Source organism: Ochotona curzoniae, unplaced genomic scaffold, assembly GCF_017591425.1.
Source record: "Ochotona curzoniae isolate NIBS_2020 unplaced genomic scaffold, NIBS_Ocur_1.0 scaffold_4701, whole genome shotgun sequence".
NCBI lineage: Eukaryota > Metazoa > Chordata > Mammalia > Lagomorpha > Ochotonidae > Ochotona > Ochotona curzoniae.
In genome coordinates, this window is record NW_024467122.1 from 50,132,634 (window position 1) to 50,152,634 (window position 20,001).

Consider the following 20,001-nt stretch of genomic DNA (forward strand, 5'->3'; position numbering starts at 1 on the left):
GGCTGTCAATCAGTCTCACATCCTAGGTTCTGGTCATGAACGCAAGATGAGAACAGTGTGCAGTTGTCTGTAGTAATGGTGGCATGGAGCTCCCTCCCTCCCAAGGTGACCTGTTCTATGGGTATGTGGCTCAGATATGAGAGATTGGCTCCTCTATCTGTGCAGCCTCATCTCCTCATCAGGCATCTGGGCCTGGGCCCCAGCTCTGCTCTGCTACAGAGCAGGTGTACCAATCGCCTCCTGTGACACTCTCCTCTCTTCCGGAGCAGATGCTCTTAGCCGAACCCATTCAAACGACTGGCAGCCATCCAAAGAGAGGACCTAAACACCATGACCAAGGAGTGGAGGACACCATGTTGTGGGCCTTACCGATTCAGGAAAGCATTTCCAAAACGACTGAGCTTCCGAAATGGCTTTTTGGGGTCCACGACCAAGGCATTTCCAGGGGTGTTGCCCTCAGTGTCCCCATACATCACAGCGATGAAGGAGTCGGTGGTAGGCTCCGGACCGATCCTCATGCCTGGGAAATCCTGTTCCAGTAAATATCTGCAAGGAGGGAAACAAGACAACAGAACTTAGCACTCGTCAGAGAGGTCAGAGAGCCGCTGGGGTTGCCCATTTGCACACAATCACAGACACATAATCATCAAGAATGAGAAAGCATCTTGGGGGCAGTGGTGGGGTTGTGGGGGAGAGGCAGGTTGCTTGATCTCTAGCTAACAAAGAGCAATCAAAGTTTGAAATCTATAAATTTACTTGCCCTGGTGAGAGGTGGTCCAGTGAGGGGGCCTCCACAAAGCATGGCTATTCTCATAATGCTTTCATTGAAAAGCAAACACCATGATGCCCCGCCCTTCCTGGATGCCCTGCTGAAGTTCCCCTCCTTAACCCTCCTTAGAGAAGTTGCCCCAACATCTGTTCTGTGTTCCCCAAGCACCCTAAGCCTGCGACCCTTTCCTGGGGCCCTTACCTGTCTGTGGGTCCTGCCAGGTGTCAGATGCCCCAACCCTCCCATGGGGATGAATGACACTTCAACGGAAGGCACCTGCATGAGTCTGACTCCCTACTTATACTGCTCACTGTCCAGCCCATCCTAATCCACTCTATACTTCTAATCAAATGTAGGTCCAGAACCTGTGACTCTACTTCCAGAGATGAAGGAAAAGAACTGAGCCAGCAAAGGTGAAATGCAATTTTTAATTCTATTCGAGATGCCACAGAGATTTATTTATCTATTTTGAAAATTAGAGTTACAAGGGGGAGGGAGGAAGCAGAGAGAGATCTCCATCCACTGGTTCGCATGCCACATAAGTGCAACAGTCAGAGCTGTATCATGCTGAAGTCATCAGCCAGAATTTTCATCTGGGTCTCCCACACTGGTGGCAGGGACCCAAACACTTGAGTCATTTTCTGCTACATTTCCCAGGCTCATTAGCAGAGAGCTGGATCAGAAGTGGAGCAGTGGGCCGGCTTGGTGGCCTAGTGGCTAAAGTCCTCGCCTTGCATGCGCCAGGATCCCATATGGGCGCCAGTTCTAATCCTGGCAGCTCCACTTTCTATCCAGCTCCCTGATTGTGGACTGGGAAAGCAGTCGAGGATGGCCCAGAGCATTAGGGGGACTCTCCATGGGGCTGGGGGGGGAGGGGTTAACAACAATGGCAGACTGAGACAGCCTAAGGACGGCCTTATTGATCAGGAAGGCAGATGAAAAACAACTGTTGGTGGGATATAAACTAGTACAACCACTAGGGAAGACAGTATGGAGAGTCCTCAGAGATTTGAAAACATGTTCACACATGATCCAGCCATTTTACTCCAAAGCATATTCCCAAAGAAGGTGAAATCAGCATATGAGAGTTATCTGTACCCCCATGTTTATAGAAGCTCAGCTGATACGGAACAACTCAGATTTCCAAAAACTGAGGATTGGATAAAACAAGTGTGGCATATATACATGACAGAATTTCACTGAGCCATAAAAAAATGAAAATTTTCCTGTGTTTTGCAACAAAATGGATGCAATTGGAGACCATTATGTTTAGCAAAATAAGCCAGTCCCAAAAAGACAAATACTATCTATATGTTCTCTGATTTGCAGCAGCTAATATCTAGAGTACAAAATAAGCAGTGTATACAAGTGAAACTGGTATCTAGATATGTGATTATTCTTATAGCCCTTGTCTACACTCCTACGGAACAACACTTTTTATGTGTTGGATTCCTTATTTGTTATAGGATTAAGCTCATGATTATAAAGTTGAAAGTACGTCATCCCAAATTTAAAACAAAAAGGTAGGGAAGGAGGTAATGTTATTCAAACTATATGTATGAAATACATGAAACCAGTTCTCTTTATATAAATGAATAAATAAACTCATTAAAAAAAAAAAAAAGGTAGATGAACCCAGTAAGAATCCTCTTACCACCTTCAGGGGGAGGAACTGGGGATGGAGGCCCACCCTGGGGAGCTGGTTGCAGTGTGGCCCCTTCGCTGCACCTTGAGCAGGCCCAGGTCCAGGTCCTGGGGATGTGAGTGGCTCTCAGGCAGGGTAGAAGGGCCATGTGGGTGCTGTAGTCACCCTGAGTCCCCCACCAGCTGACCACTCACTTGCAGTGGGTGTTCAGTTGGCTGAGAGCTGCTCTGAATGCTGGATTACCTTCTGATAATCCATGTCTGTAAAAGCACAGCAAATCCCAGTAACTCAGAAATAATTGGGTTTTGCAAAATATCATAAATCATAAGATTGCTCGATGAGCAGGTGTTTCCTACTTCTAAGCTGATACCGTCATCAGAAGCAAGAATTTCCTAAGTAGCAACTGTGCCAGAGAGAATGTCTAACAACTAGTTATTTTAGAAATCTTCTGCAAATGTGAAACAATTTGAAGTAAAAGGTGCTTCTGCAACTTCAACCCCAGGGAATCATCCAGGCTCTGGGCCCTAGACACAGAGGAAGAAGGGAGAAGTAATATACTATGAAGCTTGCTTGTATTGTTAATTTGTTTAGCAGCACTTTCTCCCATAGATAATAAAAAAAAAGTCAAATATCGATGTTCAATTTTATTTTCCAAATCATGCCAAGTGCAGACATGGCACACGAGCCCATCCCACTCAGTGCTGGAGGAGAATGAACCACTGCAACCTTGTGGCAGAGCTATGTGTTTCTCTGTGTCACAAACCTCCCAGGAGGAACTATGCTACAGCCTGTGTCCTCTCGCCAACACTGGGGTCATTCATCCACCTGTTTTCTAATTTCCTGACGACTGGTGGTGCGTGCAAGGCTTGGTCTACCCACTTAGAACTTCAGAGCTCCAAAATCTCTAAGCCATGAGCCAGGGAGGGCCCCATAACCCAGGGCCTTCACTTCTACAGCAGGCTTCATCCCACAGACTTGGGCTCCAGGCCACCTCCAGCTCACCAGTATTCTTAGCAGGAACCGTCATACACATGATTTAATACACAACACATTCTGAGGTGTCCCAAAGACTTCCTACATGGGGAACTGCATAAACTCGGACACACCAGTCCTCACGCTTCTAATGCATGACCACTGAGGCCTGAAAACAGTAAACGGGGGATTCTAGAAATGCTTGCTAAGTTTTAAGTAAGGTTTTGACATTGTTATAGTTTCAATGTGATTACTGCTTATTGTTGTCAACCTCTCACAGTGTCTAATTTATCAGCGGTACTTTATAGTAGATATGAGCATATAGGAAAGAACATAGCAGACACAGTGACCTCATGGGCACCACCTATGGTTTCAAGCACCTACTGGTACCTGGAATGCATTCCCTCTAGACAGGCAAATGAACGGACATTTATTTCACACTGCTGGGTGGGCAAGCACGTGGCAAGGCTGAAGAACTAACAGCATCCAGGACACTGAGTGTTTAATGTGAAAAAAGGGAGAGGAACATGATGAGGCTCAAAAAATGACAGCCTGGGAGAGATGAGTGTGAGAGGATGCACCTGGTAGATTAACTGCACAGCCGCCATCTGAGGCTGGCCAACTGGGGGAAACTTGCTGCAAAAATCAATGCATTCCAGGGAGTCTCCGGGGGCTCTCTGCAAGAAAAGGAGTCCAAGGGTAAGGACAGAAAGTCAGCGGCCAAGATGCTGGCTCTGCAGGCATCCTGTACTAAGTGACAGACGGGAATGTCTGTCCTTGGCTCCCTCTGGCTCCCTCTTCCTGTGTTCTGAGAGGCCTGCCAACTCTAGCAGTGAGCACGCCAAGGTCCTTGGGTCAAGCCATTAACAGAAAAAGGTACAGACATTTGGACTCCAAGCAGCTGGGTGGAGGGGGTGGCAAGGTGGGCAGAACCTGGGCACAGCCAACACCTGGCATAAGCTCAAGGAGCTGCTTTAACAGAAGGGTATACGTGGATGTACCTTCCTTTCTTTACTGCTTTGAAGAGAAAACATCGCCATAAACTTCATAATACTAGGTCTTTAGCATACATGTGGGCTGGGCCTAGGAGTAGGTTAGGCTGAGCTAAGCTGAAGTATCATGAGGTGTGGGAAAGACTGGATTAGGCTGCAGCACATGCTAGCACACAGAAAAAAATGGGGCTGAGGGTAGGCCTGGTGGGATTATTGGGATAGCACCTGCTGGGAGGCATGAGGACCAGATCTATGGTGGGCTGGCTGAGCTAGGCCAGAGCACCTGTCAGTTCACGTGAGCAATGGGGCTGGGGGCAGAACTGACCAGGCAGCTGCATTCACCAATGTGTGTGTTGGCAAGTACAACACAACAGACTAAACCTGACCCTATACTGGCTGGTGCACACAAGAGTCAAGTTTGAGGTCACTCCAGGCAAGGTTTCTTGGGGGACTCCTCAACTAGACGACTGGCCTCAAACCCGTCACAGGGAAAATCACAAGATATATGGTCTGACTTGAAAGTGCAAGTGTCGAGACTATGCCTCCTCAGTTACTAATGCCTGTACAGTGGACAGTATGTGCATGGGGGACATGACAGCCAGTTCATCTAAGCTAGCAGAGAACGTCGAGAGCCTTATCAGAAGATGAAAAGCAGAAAAGGTTGGACAATTCTCCTGACAGGTTCCTGGACCTGTGGATACTCTAAGGTGGACTTTGTCAACCTTGGAAAGATTTTCTCAGTCCTGGTGCAACAAAGTCAATAATGTCTCAGAATTATCAAAACTATCCAAGTAACACCCTCAGAACACTCTTCTCCATGTTGGGGTCTCTAAGGCATCATCAGATGACCACCCCCTCATTCCTGGGTGCTGATGTGGTTTGACAGCAAGGAATTGCCTCCCTCCCTTTCCCTCATTGCAGACACAGGAGAAAAAATAATTCAAACGTTTGTTCCACCCACCTTCCTCCATGCCTCAGCCCTTCCCATCCTAATGAGAGGCCCACATAATCATATATCCCTCTCAACTATGTAAACAATATTAAAAATAAAATAACATCTGACTTTTAAAGGAAAAAAATTGGGTCTTATCACAAGCAAGGAAAAGGGAAAACCCTCCAGACCAAGAAAAGTCCCCTCAATATACCACAGATAGGATTAAGAATGACTAACAGAGATCACACGTGTACGTGCAACAGAAGGTGCTAATGTTTCTTGTACTGCCCCAGACACCTGAGGACCTGCTCCTTGTGAGAGGAGATGAAAAAAAAATCTCATTTTGACCTAACTACTGTGAGGGTAGGCCCTACTGCATCCCCATTTTACTGACAAGGAAGCTAAGGCTCAATCAGGCTAAGCGTCACACAAGCAGTTGGGTTTCTTATGGGTCCCATGAGAAAAGAATTTTTAATAGGTACTCAATAATTAAGTAGTCTGAAGTTATAATGTGATATACATGTTTGAGCATTGTTTTTAGATTCTTAAAGCAAAGTCTAGAGAAACTGCCTGTATAATACAAATGGGACTTTTGTTCTTTTTAAAAAAATTTATTTTAATTATTTTTTATTTTTACTGATTTTTACATAGTTGATTAGGATGCAAAAAGGTTCAGAGTCTACAGGAAGGTGGGTGAGACCATTATTTCAACATCCTCTTTTTTTCCCCTTCTTGTATCTGGGCAAAGGGGAAGATAGGGGGAGAAGCCACACCCAGCCTCCCAACTACCTCTGTACCCTGGGATGGTGGACAGTCACCCGACGCCACTCCAGGGTAGTCAATATGGCACAAGCTCCGAGGGTCCTGCTCAAGAGGTTTTTATAATTCAACAGTTCTGTATTGCTGCTATCTCACTACTCCAAGCACAATCAAGTAGAGAATGAAGCAGAATGCACTGGTTGACACAGTCCACCTTAGAGTCTCCGTTTGCCCAGATATTTACTGCCAACACTTAGCTGTGGTAGTTGATCAATTTGTTCTGTCCTCCATTCTGTTACGGTACTAGGTGTCCTCTGCAGGGTCCAATGTACTGCCATATCCTCCATGTGCACCTGGATATATTATCCACTGCTCCGTCTCAGCCACGGAAGAGGCCCAGCTCTGACATGCACTCCATGGTCAGACCATGGAACCTGCAATTCTCTCCATGGTTGGGGTTCTGATTCAGTAGGGAAGATCCCCCAACAAACTTCATCTAATATGATCCAGATCTAATTCTTGTGTGTGCTTGCCAATACAGAATCCGGTACAGTCTGTCACCCCAATCAGCTTATGCATATGCTGGTGGTTGCAATTGTTAGGTCAGTTCTGTGTCTCCAGCCCTGTCTTTTACACAAACCAATGGGTATTGCAGCCCAGCCTGATCCTGCCCACCACACACCTGGCTCTCACACAAACCAATGGGAGCTGCAGCCTCATAGGAGCACCCTGCAATAACCCCCACCAGGCCCACCCCATGCCTTGGTTCCCATGTTTAACAGTATGTACAACAGACTGGTCCAGTCTGTCCCATATCCCATTCAGTTCTCACACATGTCAATGGGCATTGAAGCCTAGTTCTTTCCACTATCCAGCCCGCACACATGCCAGCGTGAGTCACTCTCTGTCCAGCCATGCCGGCCCCAGTCCTGGTTCTCATGCTCACCAGCGGGAGTGGTAACCCAAGAGGGAGTTGCCCACTGTTTCCCTACTGGACCCATTCCCACTCCTGGATCTTGCATTCTGCAGTTTAACTTGGCAAAATTTAGTCCCTGTGTCAGCATCTGCCAGCTGATGCTGCAGCAAAGTCCAACCAATCCACACCTACTCTGACTTACATATGCACCGGTAGGAATAGTCAACCCAGTCTGGCTTTCCCGATTCAGCCCACCTGAAGCCAACAGGTATTGTAGCCCAGCCCAGCCCAGTTTGTCCCCATCCCAGCTCTCACGCTTACCAGTATAAGTGGTGGTCAAGCAGGGGAGCCCCTCTACAACACCCCTACCAGGTTCGCCCCCTCCCTTCTAGGTCTCACATGTGCTGGTTGGGCACTGCAGCCCATTCTGGCAAGGCCAGCCTCACCTCAGCATTTGCCAGAGGGTGCTAAAGCCTGGATGCGCTGAGCCTAGCCCAGCTCAGCTAGCCCCTAATCTCAGCCCTCATACAGACTGGCTTGTGCTGAGGCCTGACCTGGCCTGTCCCATATTCCATTCTGGTGCTTGGATTCACCAGAGGGTGATACGAACTGGCCCAGCCTGGGTTACCCCCCAACCTGAACTAAATGTACACAAATGGGATTTTTTAAATGTCTGTGCATACAATGTCCCTGCAGATGGAAAGTTTGGTTCAGTGCTTTTCCCTAAAACAGTTGTTTTGGTTTGTTTTAGAGCATTAAATCAACCCCAATAATCATCTTATCTCTTTGAGTCTTACTAAGGTTTTAAACCACATACACAGGGCATAAACATCATTGGAAGTATAACTTACAGGTTTAGGAGAGAAATATTTATTTTGAAATCAGGTCTACAAGTTTAAAGTCTTATTTTTAAGTACATGCATCTTTCATCTATTTTTGTTGTTGTTTTTATTACTGATAATACTTGCTCCATGATCTTTCAAGTACAGGAAATTAAAACAAAGGGTTTATAGCCTTTCATTCTGATTTGACTTGAGGTTTTAAGAACAGTTTCCACTGTTTAATCTATCCTGGTGTTCAACAGCAAGAAATGGAAATGGAATAATTGAACATTATTCTTTAAAAAATTCTTAGAGGGGTTGGCGTTGTGACAAAGCGCATTAAGCTTCCATCTGCAGTACCAGCATCCCTTATGGGCACTAGTTCTAGTCCCAGCTGCTCCACTTCTGATCCAGCTCCCTGCTAATGGCCTAGGAAAAGCAGCAGAAAATGGTCCACTCCTGCATTCATGTGGGAAGAAGTTCCTGCATTCTGGCTTTGGATTGGCCCAGCTCTAGCTGTTGCGACCATTTGGGGGGTGAACCAGCAAATAGAAGCTCCCTTTTACTCTGTGTAAACCCCTGTCTTACAACTAAAAACTAATAAATCCTTTTTAAAATGTCTTAGACAACGGTCCAGGATATGTAACTGTTTCCCAGCACTACTACTGTCTCCATCACCATTACTTCTAGATGTCACCAAAGAACGAAAACCATCTGGGACACTTTATCGCACATTTATCTCATTTCATTCTGCCAGTGGAGCAGGTATTTTTATCCCTGGCTCACAAGGGAGGAAAATGCACTAGACAAGTTAAGTAGCTTACCTGTGGTCACACTGCTAAGGGGAGGAGAACCTCTTTTCTTGCCAGGGCCATTTGGGTAATTACATCACCATTTAAGTGCCACACACAATTACCAATTTAAAAACTGGCCTGCTGCAGATTGACTGAATTCCCAGTTCCACTTTCAGCTGCTTCGACAGGGCCAGACCAGACCAGATGCTCTCTGGGTCTTAGCTAGCCATCCCCCAGGGAAGGGTAATATTTTAAACTGAATATCCAGTTATTTTTCTGTGAAACTCTTTGCAAAAATTGGATTCAGTGCATTTAAACAACTTTTGCATCTAGATTTTTTTCTTTATGCCATTAAAAATTCTTCAAAAACATAAAAGTTGCATACTATCTCTGATGAATATTACTGAGCTGGCCATTTCTTGTTGGTTACTTAAATAGCTTCTGTTTTTCACTGTTTTAAATAATGCTGAGATAAACACCTTAAGTGTTTTTAAAATGCTATCTTTGGGGGCCAGTGTTGTGTCACAGCACATAAAGCCAGCCGGCAACTCTGGCACCCCATAAGGATGCTGGTATCCTGCATGCTCTATTTCGGTTTCAGCTCCCTACTAATGGACTGGGAAAGCAGCAGAGGATGGGCCAAGTGGGAGACCTGGATGAAGCTCCTGGCTTCAGTTGGCCCAGCCTGGCCACTGTGGCCATCTGGGTAGTGAACTAGTGGAAGGAAGATCTTTCTGTCTTCCCCTCCCTCTCTGTAACTTTTTCAAATACTTCTTAAAAAAAAAAAAAAAAAACAAACTATCCTTGATTTACTAAAAAAAAAATTTTTTTTAAGTATATCTTCATATGCATAATTTTGTCCTCCTTAAGCGTGATGCTGAAGTTTTCCTATCCTGAAGTCCCTGGCTGCTTGTTCGGTGGTCCCTGAAGCCACTTTTCTGATGCAGGGAGGAGACAGGACCTGTTGGGCTTTTCCCTCCCTGACTCTTGTGGCAACATTGAGTAGAGTATCAACTGCTCAGGGCTGACCTGCGCTTAATGGCCACTAGTGTCCAGTTTTTTTTGCCACTGCCTAGGGCTGCTCCAGCTTCCAGGCTTCTCGGGAAGAAGGGCAGAGAAAGGGAGAGGGGGTCTCCCTTACATTGTCCTGTCTCTTCCTTATCCATGCAATGATTATTTATTGTCCTCAACATGACAACTTGTAACTGGTGCTTGGGACACAGCTGTGGGTGTAGTGCTGCAACCTGGAAGCACTGCTGCTTGGCTTTGGAACACTCCTCCTTTCCCTTGGAATATTTATTGATAAACAGTCTACAGAGTACAGGTCAAAGCAAAAGGAGAGAAGCCATTTATCGAACAGCTGTAGTCATTGCAGCCATTTGAAGAGTGAACCAGTAGACAGAAGTTTCTCTGTGTCTCTCCTCTCTGCCTTTTAAGTAAAACAAGTAAAATGAACAAAGAAAGGAAGGAAAAGAGGAAGGAAGGGAGGAAGGAAGGGAGGGAGGGAGGGAGGGAGGGAGGGAGGAAGGAAGGGAGGTAGCGAGGAGAAAGAAAAAAAAGGAAGGGAAAGAAGGAAGAAAGAAAAGTCTGAGGCAAAGCAATGCTGAATTCCCCTTGGGAAGAGCCAATGTAAAAATGTAATTTACAGTGGGTTGGCACAGTGGCTCAACAGCTTAATCCTCCACTGCCAAGCACCAGAATCCTATATGAATCATGTTCTGGCTGCTCCACTTCTGATCCAGCTCCCAGCTTACAGTCTGGAAAGGTAGTGGAAGATGGCTTAAGTCCTTGGGATTCTAAACCCACGTGGGAGACCCAGAAGAAGCTCCTGTCTCCTGGCTCTGGATCGACTCAGCTCCAGCTGCTGCAGCCATTTGAGGAGTAAATAAGTGGATTTTTCTCTATCTCTCCTTCTCTGTGTAAATCTGCCTTTCCAATAAAAAAAAAAAAAACAAACAAACAAGTCTTTATAAAAATGTAAATTAGAAACAATATGATTCATACATAAGCATCTCTCACTGGTAGAGTTTCTGGACAAGCTCATGTCTGTCATCCCATTAACTCAACCTTCATCTATCAGTGGCTCACAGATGCTTCCTGGGGGAAGCTACCTGAAATTCCCTCTCTTGCGCCTGGCTCTGCCAACTGCCATTCACTACTCTCTCCAGACGCCAAACCAATGGAGTTCATCGATCCTGGAACTGAATCTACAGAACCAAAGCTATCCACATGCCTGTAGTTACTATCACCCACCTAACACAGACTCAAGACCAAGCAAGAAGGAGTTGGCCACCTGCTGCTACGGTTCACTTAGGTTTCTGGTAGCAAGGACAGGGAAATGGATAGTGTGTCCCACAGCAAAGGTTCCTGGGGCTGCCTAGGAAACAGGAAGTGGACGTGGAAGAGGAAGAGCAGACATTTGAGGAGAAAAAGGAAATAGGGCAGAAGAAAACTCCCAGAAGCTGAAAGCTGAAAGGGGATGGGGACCCTGGCCACCAGGGAAACCAAGAGATCTGGCACCAAGCAGTCAGCTACTCTTGTGCCTGAGGTCACAGTCATCTTTCTGATTCTCTTCCTGTTGAAACATCTGCATTTCTGGCTATAAAATCATTACCACACACACAGCTGGTTTGCAGCCTTGTTTCAGGGCCTGCTGCACATACAAGAGTAAACTTTTGTAAAAGCAAAACAAAAAGAAATCAGGTCTATTAAAAAAAACGGCAAAAAACAACAGATCCAGAGCAGATGCTGACTGAGGAGGTCCTAGAGATCTGCAAGCAGCTTGGGCACAGCCAGACCCAGGGAGCACGGCTCTCCAAGTCACAACATCTTAGAACTTGGAAAGCACATTGACTTCTTTTTGAGACTATGTCAGCTACAAGAAAGGAGTTGAAGAAAGACATCTACCACTAAAACAACCAAAGCAGCCCATTTCCCCACCTTTCTCCTAACATTTCAGCTCCACTATTGGGGATCAGACAGATGATGTCACAAACTGACAAGCAGCAGACCAGTGGGTCTCCCTGTTCTGATAGCTGCCACCCTTTCCCATCCCCCAGAGTTACCACTCTTCTCTGGACCTTTGCTCCAGGTTCTGAAAACACCAGCCACTCCCTCTCTAGAGCACCCTCTCCCAACCACTTCCAGCGCCTGCAAGGTCATGCTTATCTTTAACTACTCCCGTAATCCGCCTGTGACCAGGACACAGCTCTCCTCCTTTGGTGCCCAGTGGCTGAGAGCTTTCTCCATTTGATGCCTCACCTCCCACTCATTCCTCAACGCAGAGCCATCTGGCTTCCATCACCACCACTTAGTGGTGTGGCTCCTGCCAAGGTCACCCTGACTCCTGACAGTTAATCCTCAGCTTCTGTTCCCCTGCTTTTCCCAGTCACAGCTGATGCCACTGACTGGTACCCAGGCTTTGGTAGGAGTCACCGCTTCAGCTGAATGGCAGCCTCCTGGGAGCCCCCTCAGCTCCCCAGAGAACCCAGGCTTTGGGATGAGAAGGCTGCTGCAGCATGTCAGTCCCCCACTTCCAGAACTGGCTTGGGGACCGGCTTGTAGTCAAAGTGGAACCAAGGTGACTCAAACCCAAAACCTGTACTGAAACCACTGAGGAAGAGGCTCTGTTCCTCTCCTTGGGCTGCGAAGTCTGCGGAATGTGTGTCTGGAACTAGAGAAGGCTGCATGCACACCCCACAAGAGAGAGCTGCCTGAGAAAGGGAGCTGGTTCCGGGCAGCAACAGAAACAGCATCCTGGGCATTGACTGAAGGCAGCCAGGTTTAGCAGTCATCTGGAAGTTGTCTTTTTTTCTTTCTTCCTTTTTTTTTTTTTAAAGATACATCTGTTTATGTGAAAGAATGACAGAAAAGGGAGAGACGAGATCTTCTATTTGCTGGTTCATTCCCCAAATGGCTGCAATAGCCAGGCTAGCCCAGGCTGAAGCCAGAAACCACCTGGGGCTGGAACTCCACCTGGGTCTCTCACATGGATGACAAGATCTCAAACTCTTGGATCATCATCACACACCTTCCCGGGAGCTGGGGTAGAGCTAAGCAGCTGGGACTCTGGTATAGGATGTTGGTGTCAGCAGCAGCTTAACATGCGGTACCACAACGCCAGCCCAGAATCTCAGCACTAGGTGTAGGATGTTTTTAGCTAGGTATCTGTCACCTGCAGCCCAAAGGGCTTCAGCAGCTCTGTGCCACTGTTGCGGCTGGCACTGTCCATTTGTCTGGTGACCTCCCCGACTCAAGGTCTTCACAAGCCTCTTTCAAACACTGGTGCTCCTTGGAATCCCATCCAGAGTCTCTATTCATCAGATGCTGTCTACAGGAGGTTGATCCTCAATCCACGTGCCCACACCCCACTGAGCTCCACTGAGACCTATACTCATAATTAAACACCATGCTTCCTCTTCTAGTGTCCCCATCTCAGAAAACAGCTCCACTATTTGCAAACGGCTCCTGACCATTCAAAATTCCCCGCCTCCCTCCTGGCCCTCTTGGGGCAAATTCCAGCTCATCTTCAAGGCCTAGGCTGCTTGTTCAGAGAGGCCTTTTTGAGGTCTCCCCTATGCTTCTGAAGCTACAGCCCCAGTCACCCACAGCCACAGTGACTGTGGCTTCTCTCCTATTCCTGGGCCATCCCTGAAACCAATCTTCTTTGAGTAAGTGACTCCCAGGGTCTCAGGTGTGCCCTTGTGTTGTATTTTATCCAGTCCATTCTTCCATACAGGTTAGTGTCTCACAGCAGACCATGACTTTCAGGACCTGTGACATTTGAGTGAATGTGAGAACCACCACCCTGGGCCCAGTACTTTCACTGTTGGCCTTCTTTAAAAACATCCATCTAGCTATTTGGCTATCTGTCTCAGAAACAAGTTATTTGAAAAGCAAACAGAATCAGACATCTCTCAAGTGCCAATTAATTCCCCAAATGCACATAACAGCTAGGGCTGAGCCAAGTCTAAACCAAGAGCTGGCAACTCCATCTGGGTTTCCAGCACAGGGAGCAAGGACACAAGGATTTTTGCCATCACTTGGTGTCTTGCAAGCAGTGTTATCAGCAGGAAGCAGAAACTGAGAGCTGAGCTGGGACCGGGCACACTAGTACAGACTGTGGGACTCCCTGCTGATGTCTTAACTGCTAAGCCATCCTGGGTGTCTTTATTTTTTCAGCCTTGGCTGGCCCCCTCTAAAACCACCAAGTCTAAAAGCTGATGGAGACAAACTAACAGGACTTCATCCCTATTCATAACCCATTTCCTAGCTGTTCTGCAAACTAGGACATCTGCCCGCTTTCAATTTTCTGATACTTTGCACAATTTCTTTACTAATTTGAAAGAGCCACCTGGCTCTTCGAGCTGCAGGTTCTCTCTCTGTATTCCTCCCACCCAAGTGCTTCCCAGATCTGGGAACCTCCTCCTCATTGCCTGGCTTTGAGTCCCTCTGGGACACAACTGGGCTCCTCTCTGCCATCTCTGGGTCATTTTCTTTGAGTAGTTCTGCTTTCTTAAGATTGTAGCAAGGCCCCAACAGGAAGGCTGTCACTTCCTGGTTCTCTTTTTCTTGTCCTCGTCATGCCTGAAAGAGCATCATGACTGTCCCAGGCACCTGGGCCCTCACAGTCCCCTCTAGCTCCCTGATCCTCCACATTGCCCATAAGCCTTACCCCTACCTGGGGTCCTTTGTCCTTCCTCCGTGCTAAACACTGTAGCCACATGGTAATACTGTCTGCCTATTTTATTACAAAATCAGACAGATATACAGACAGAGAAAGGAGGGATAGAGAGAGAGTCAGCTGGAGGGTGGATCTTCCTTCCCCTGGCTCCTTTCCCCTCCTGTTCATGCCCTAGTTCCTTGCCCCTATTCTTCCTTCAGCTTTTTCGACTTTGTTTCCTTTCTGGCATCCACTTTTCTTGTTCCTTACTGCATATAGTTGCCAATAGCTGATACTCACTGGCAGAACTCTAGAAAGTAAATCATAGGATGCTTTGTAGTGGAAGCTTGGATTCCTTATTTCTTATTGAGATATTATAATGTAAGTGTTAGAATAATCTGGGATAATCTGGATTTTCAGCACATGCACAATCTGCATCAACACCACTATCTAATTTCAGATTTTTACCACTTCAGAAACAAAACAGACGAAACAGTTTTGTAGCATAGAAGGTAAAGCCTCCATCCAAGGGAGACCTAGAGGAGGCTCCTGGTTTCAGTCTGGCTCAGCTCTGGCCACTGGAGTCATCTGGAGAGTGAACCAGCAGATGGAAGATCTCTGTCTCTCTCCTCTCTATAACTCTGCCTCTCAAATCAATAAAATAAATCTTTGAATTAAAAAAGAAATCATGCCATCTGTTAACAGTTTTCCTTACTTGCCTAATTTCCACTGGTTCACTGTCCAAGTGGTTGCAACAGCCGGAGCTGAGCCAATCCAAAACCAGGAATCAGGAGCTTTTTCCAGATTTCCCCTATGGTTGCATGGGGGAAATTTTCTGGAGGAATCTGGAATCTATTTCCCTCACATTTTGCATACAAGCCTGGCAGAAGTCCACATGCACCCTTCCTTAGCTGTTGCAGTCTAAACGATGCGGTCACATTTTCCTCAGCAGCCCCTCTTCCCTTCCTGGGCCGATTCTTCCATGCAGGTAGGAGGGGTTAGAGCCAACAGCTCCTCCCATCACAGCCTGTCTTTTAAAAAGACTACCAGTGGCCAGTGTGGTAGCATAGCACCTCCAGCCATCACTTACAAGGTTGACATCCCACATTAGAGTGCAGGTTCAAGTTCCACCTGACCCACTCGCAATCTAGCTCCTTGCTAAGCCTGGGAAAACATAAGTTGGAATACCTGGGTGGAATCCTGGCTCCTGGCTAGTCTGGCCTAGATTTGGTTGTTGTGAACATTTGAGAAGTGAACCAACGGATGAAAGACTGATCTCTCTTTTTCTCTGTGTTTGTCCCTCTTTGCCTTTCAAATAAATAAATAAATCTAAATAATAGAAAGACTGTCAGTAAGACAACAGGTTCACCAGCTGTGCTGCTGTCAACGACAGAACCTTGGACACCCATCTCCAGCCATCACAACTGGGGTCATCTTAAGGACAAGTCTGGGAATAGTAGCAAAATCACCAGCTCCCACTTCCATGCCACCCTTGTCCTTGCACTCAGGCCCCTTGTGGCAGTCTACATGCAGGAGTGAGCTTATTTTTGTCATATTCCAGGCTTTGCATCACCCCCATGTAGCAGACCTTTTCATGTGAATAAGGCACACTTCCCTTTGAATGCCCAGCTTACCTTCTGCCACCATGGGGCAGAAGGAAGAAAGAGCATGGTGTCATGAATGATGCAACATGCACACCAAGCACTCTGCTGAATGAAAAGAGAAGTTCCCCCACACTTCCCCACGCCAGAAGTTCTGTGACACCAATTCTCAGGATATGCAGGAAGCTAGGTGTGACACCAGGGCAGACCTCTGGTACAGGCATTAAGACACTGTAAGGAAGTGCCAGGTTCAAGTCCCAGCTCCACTCATAATTCCAGTTTCTTGCTAATGTGCATCCTGGGGCTCAGCAAGTGGCAGTCCTGTATCTACAGGGGAGACACAGACTGAGCTTATAGCTCCTGGCTTTGGCCTGGTCCAGCCCTGGCTGTCATAGGCATTTGGGGAGTGAACAGCAGACAGGTTAGCTCCAGTTCTTTCTGTCTCTGTCTTTCAAACAGAAGTCAAAAGGAATCTGTGACTAAACAGATGGCTTCTCTCCTTCCCCCAATACAACTAAGCAGGACCTCTAGTGCGGAATGTCTAGAAGCAAATAACTCAAGACTCTTAAGCAGGATCTGATGCAGGCAGGATCTAGGATGGGGAGTGGCCTGGCCCAGCCCTTTTGCTCATCGTTTCAAGTGTGCCAGCCTCCAGGGCAACTGCCCTTCTGCTTGTCCTCCTTCCAGAAGCTAAACAACTTCCTCCCAACTCATCTCGGAAATTCAAGTTCCCAGGGCCTCACCAAGCCTTCTGTCTACACTGTTTTGCTTCTGACCTCACAGGTTCACCTTGTGCCAAGCGCAAAGCCACGCAGCTCCGGGAAGGCTCAAGAGCAAGCCCTTCCTGTTCAGGTGATCTCCCCTCCCTCCCCACCCTTGGCTTACTCACAGCCCCAGCACCTGCTGAGAAGTGGCTGTCTGAGGTCACCAGGACCAGTTCTGGAACCCTTCATAAGAACTACGCTTAGTATTCCATACAGCCTTCCCTAAGTAGTGAAACCAATAGAAGAAAGTACTTTGAAATAGTGATCTGCAGGAAAGAAGAGAAAGAAAAAGAAAATGGTTGCTACCAGTCTGGCATCACCCAAGCCAAGTTTCTTGGGGGACTCCCCAACTAGACTGCTGGACTCAGGCTCTGGCCACAAGGAAAATCACAGGATGTAGTCCAACCTTGCAGTGCATGTATCAGGACTGCGCCTCCTCAGTTGCTGGTGCCTGTACAGTGGAAAACATGTCCAGATGCACATGGGGGACATGACAGTCAGACAGGCCAGAGGGGGGCGTCAAACACCTAGTGAGCATGGAAAGCAGAAAGGGTTGGACAATTCTGAGCAAGCTTTGCAGCATGTTCCTGGGTCTGTGGATACACTAAGATGGACTCTATGAACTAGCAGATCTTGGAAAGATTTTCTCAACCCTTGGAGCAATAAAATTGACATGTCTCAGAGCCATCAAAAACACTCAAATAACACCCTCGGAACACTCTTTCCCACATCAGGGTCCCTAAGGCATCATCAAATGGTGCCCCCCCATCCCTAGGTGCTGATATACTTGACTGCAGAGAGCAGCCCTCTCCCACTCATTCCTTCCCTGCAACATAGGAAGAAGAAAAAAAAAGCTGAAACATGTGCCCCATCCACCTTTCTCCATAACTGACATGAATCACTCAATTATGTAAGCAATACTAAAAATAAAATTTTAAAAAGAAAAATGATTGTTACTCCTGTGAGTTGGGTTCTCCTGCTTCAGGACTGCTTATTATCCAGGCTCCAGGAGCAGACCAAGTGCCACCTCATCTCCAGGTTGGTACAGCACCAAGGTGGGGCTCCCTAATTACACAGGGTATAATAAAGCCCTCATGTCAAAGACAAGCACAAAGAAATGCCTGGGGTAATAGGAACATGCTACCAGTAAGTCACAACAATGCTGTGTCTCAGAAGAAAGCTCCACCCCCTCTCTTACATCACTGGATTATAGAACTTTATCACCCCAGAGTGCCTGAAAACTTGTATCACCTCCAAGGCACCAACTACCTTAACACACCATGGTTCCCATTGAGCCTCTGAGATAACATAGATAATACTATTTTGGGCGCTGGAAACAAACATTAAATGAAGCAATTTAAAAGCTCTTCAGTCTTCCTCCAGGATTGGTTTATAGTCTAGAACTACTTCTCAATTACATAGTGTCCTTGCCTGGTTGAACTCATTTACAGCATATTTGCAAGTCTGGATCTAACATGATGTCAACTACTCCACTTGCAGGAACTATCCAGGCTATTGCGGCAGAGAAAAAGAGGTCACTACTTCACAGAACCGGCATGTATCCAAATATAGACACAGTGTTCCTAACACCTGTTGACCATCCATGAGGAAGGCACTGTTAACAATTTCCAAACACCGGATCGAAAGTTTGTAAATTATCACTTTAACTGCAACCCAGAAAAACGAGTCTGCTTTCCCAAAGAAACAGCCCAAACCACAGACTGCTTTGGAAGTAGCCCGGCCGGTTAAGGCAGCAGAGGGCTTCCCGGGAAACTACAGCTGGGCCGGTCACTTCTGGAGGAAGCTCTAGAATGGAACCACTGTTCAGGCCTGCGGAGGGCCTGCTTCCCGAGGAGACACGGCGAGTACCACAAATATTTTCAGTTGTCAAGGGTGAGGGAGGAGGGGAGGGCCCACGAAGAAACAGAAACTAACAAACTGTAAGGCGACACCCGCGCGGTTCCCCGGCCGGCGCACAGGTGCGCACGCAGGGCCACGTCCCGTGCACGGGCGAGGCTGGGCCACTGCAAGCCCAGGGCGGCCTCCCGGCCCCCTCCCCAACGCCGAGGTGCGGCTCAGAACCTCGCAGAGGACGTGGCCACCACCCTCCAGGGCTGCCATTCATTCAACCAAGGACTCCACCTCGCGTCCAGCCCCTTCTCCCAGGACACGAAGCTGTCCCCCAGTGCCCCACCCGAAGTTTCACCCCCTCCTTCCCTCTCTCTGATTCTTCCCTCCCCCCGCCCCCCGTCCCCAGGGCAGAGCAGGACGTGGCTAACAGGAGGGACTCGCTCCTTCCCCACAGCAAGGAGTGGGACCCCCAAGAACGCAGGTGAACGGGTTCGAGGACATCCCTCCCCCCAGCCCGTGTGGGCGAGAACCAAGCGGGACTCGGGGATGGGGGAACCACTCGGACACTGGAGGGGGAAGCAGCGTGGCGCGTCGGTCCCCAAGGCGGGTATGAGGAGGGGTCGGCGGCCCTCAGGCGCACACGTGAGGAACGGCCGCGCCTCCGAGGGGCTGGGGGGCGAGGCGGGGAGAGGGCGGCACCTGTACCTGATGAACGTGGTCTTGCCGGTGCTGTACTGGCCCACGAGCAGGATCATGGGCTTGTTCTCGAAGTCGGCGTCCTCCAGCGCCGGCGAGTGGAACTCGTGGAAGCGGTACGCCTCCTCCAGCGGCAGCACCTTGCGCAGGTAGAGCGAGCGCAGGCCGCCCGTCACCGTCTGCACCGCGTCCGCGCCGCCCGTGCGCTCGCGCCCGCCCGCTTGCCGCCCCATCCAGCTGAACATCCTGCCGCGCTCGCTCGCCCGCGCTCCCCGCTCGGACCCTGCTCAGGCTCGACCCTCCCCTGCGCTGGCGCTCCTCAGCTCCGTGCCCCGCTGGTCGCCGCCGCCCGGACCCGCCTCGCGCTGCCGCAGCCAATTCCCAGACGCCACGTCATGGAACCTCGTTCACTATTCAGAAGGGCTCTCTCCGATCCTTCCTTATTGGACCTCTGCGGGCGAGGGGTGGAGGCGTCAACCAATGGGGAGGAGGCTCTTCATGAATTATCGATGACGGCGTGCTTCTAGAAGGCAGGGCGGGGAGCAGTGATCTCCTCGGCAGGGTGCCATAGCCCAGGCGCCCCCGGGCGCCCCCTCTGGCCAGGTGGCAAAGCCGGGCTGACAGGACCGCGCCTCCCGGAACGTGGAGTCTCCAGGTGCACAGACTTGAGAAAAACTTGAGAAAGACAACAGGCATTGCTTTTCCTCAGTGGCGGATTATGAATGCCCAAAGAGAGCTGGACTCGCAGACCTAAGTGACAAAATCCCTTCATTCCGTCTCCACTCAGTTCTGTATCAGTGGTCGCCCTTTCCCCTTATGTTTTGA

At 48.4% G+C, this 20,001-nt stretch overlaps 1 protein-coding gene across 1 annotated transcript in view; it reads right to left on the reverse strand.

Moving 5' to 3' along the window:
• EHD4 (EH domain containing 4) overlaps positions 1–19,472 on the reverse strand; it is a 71,877-nt gene extending 52,405 nt beyond the window's left edge. The window contains exons 1-2 of the mRNA XM_040969988.1: positions 19,186–19,472; positions 370–546 (exon numbers count right to left, since the gene is read on the reverse strand). Coding sequence (XP_040825922.1) covers positions 370–546; positions 19,186–19,421 — 413 coding nt within the window. The 5' untranslated portion in view covers positions 19,422–19,472. The remainder of the gene's footprint in view (positions 1–369; positions 547–19,185) is intronic.
• Between the last annotated feature and the right edge of the window lie 529 nt (positions 19,473–20,001).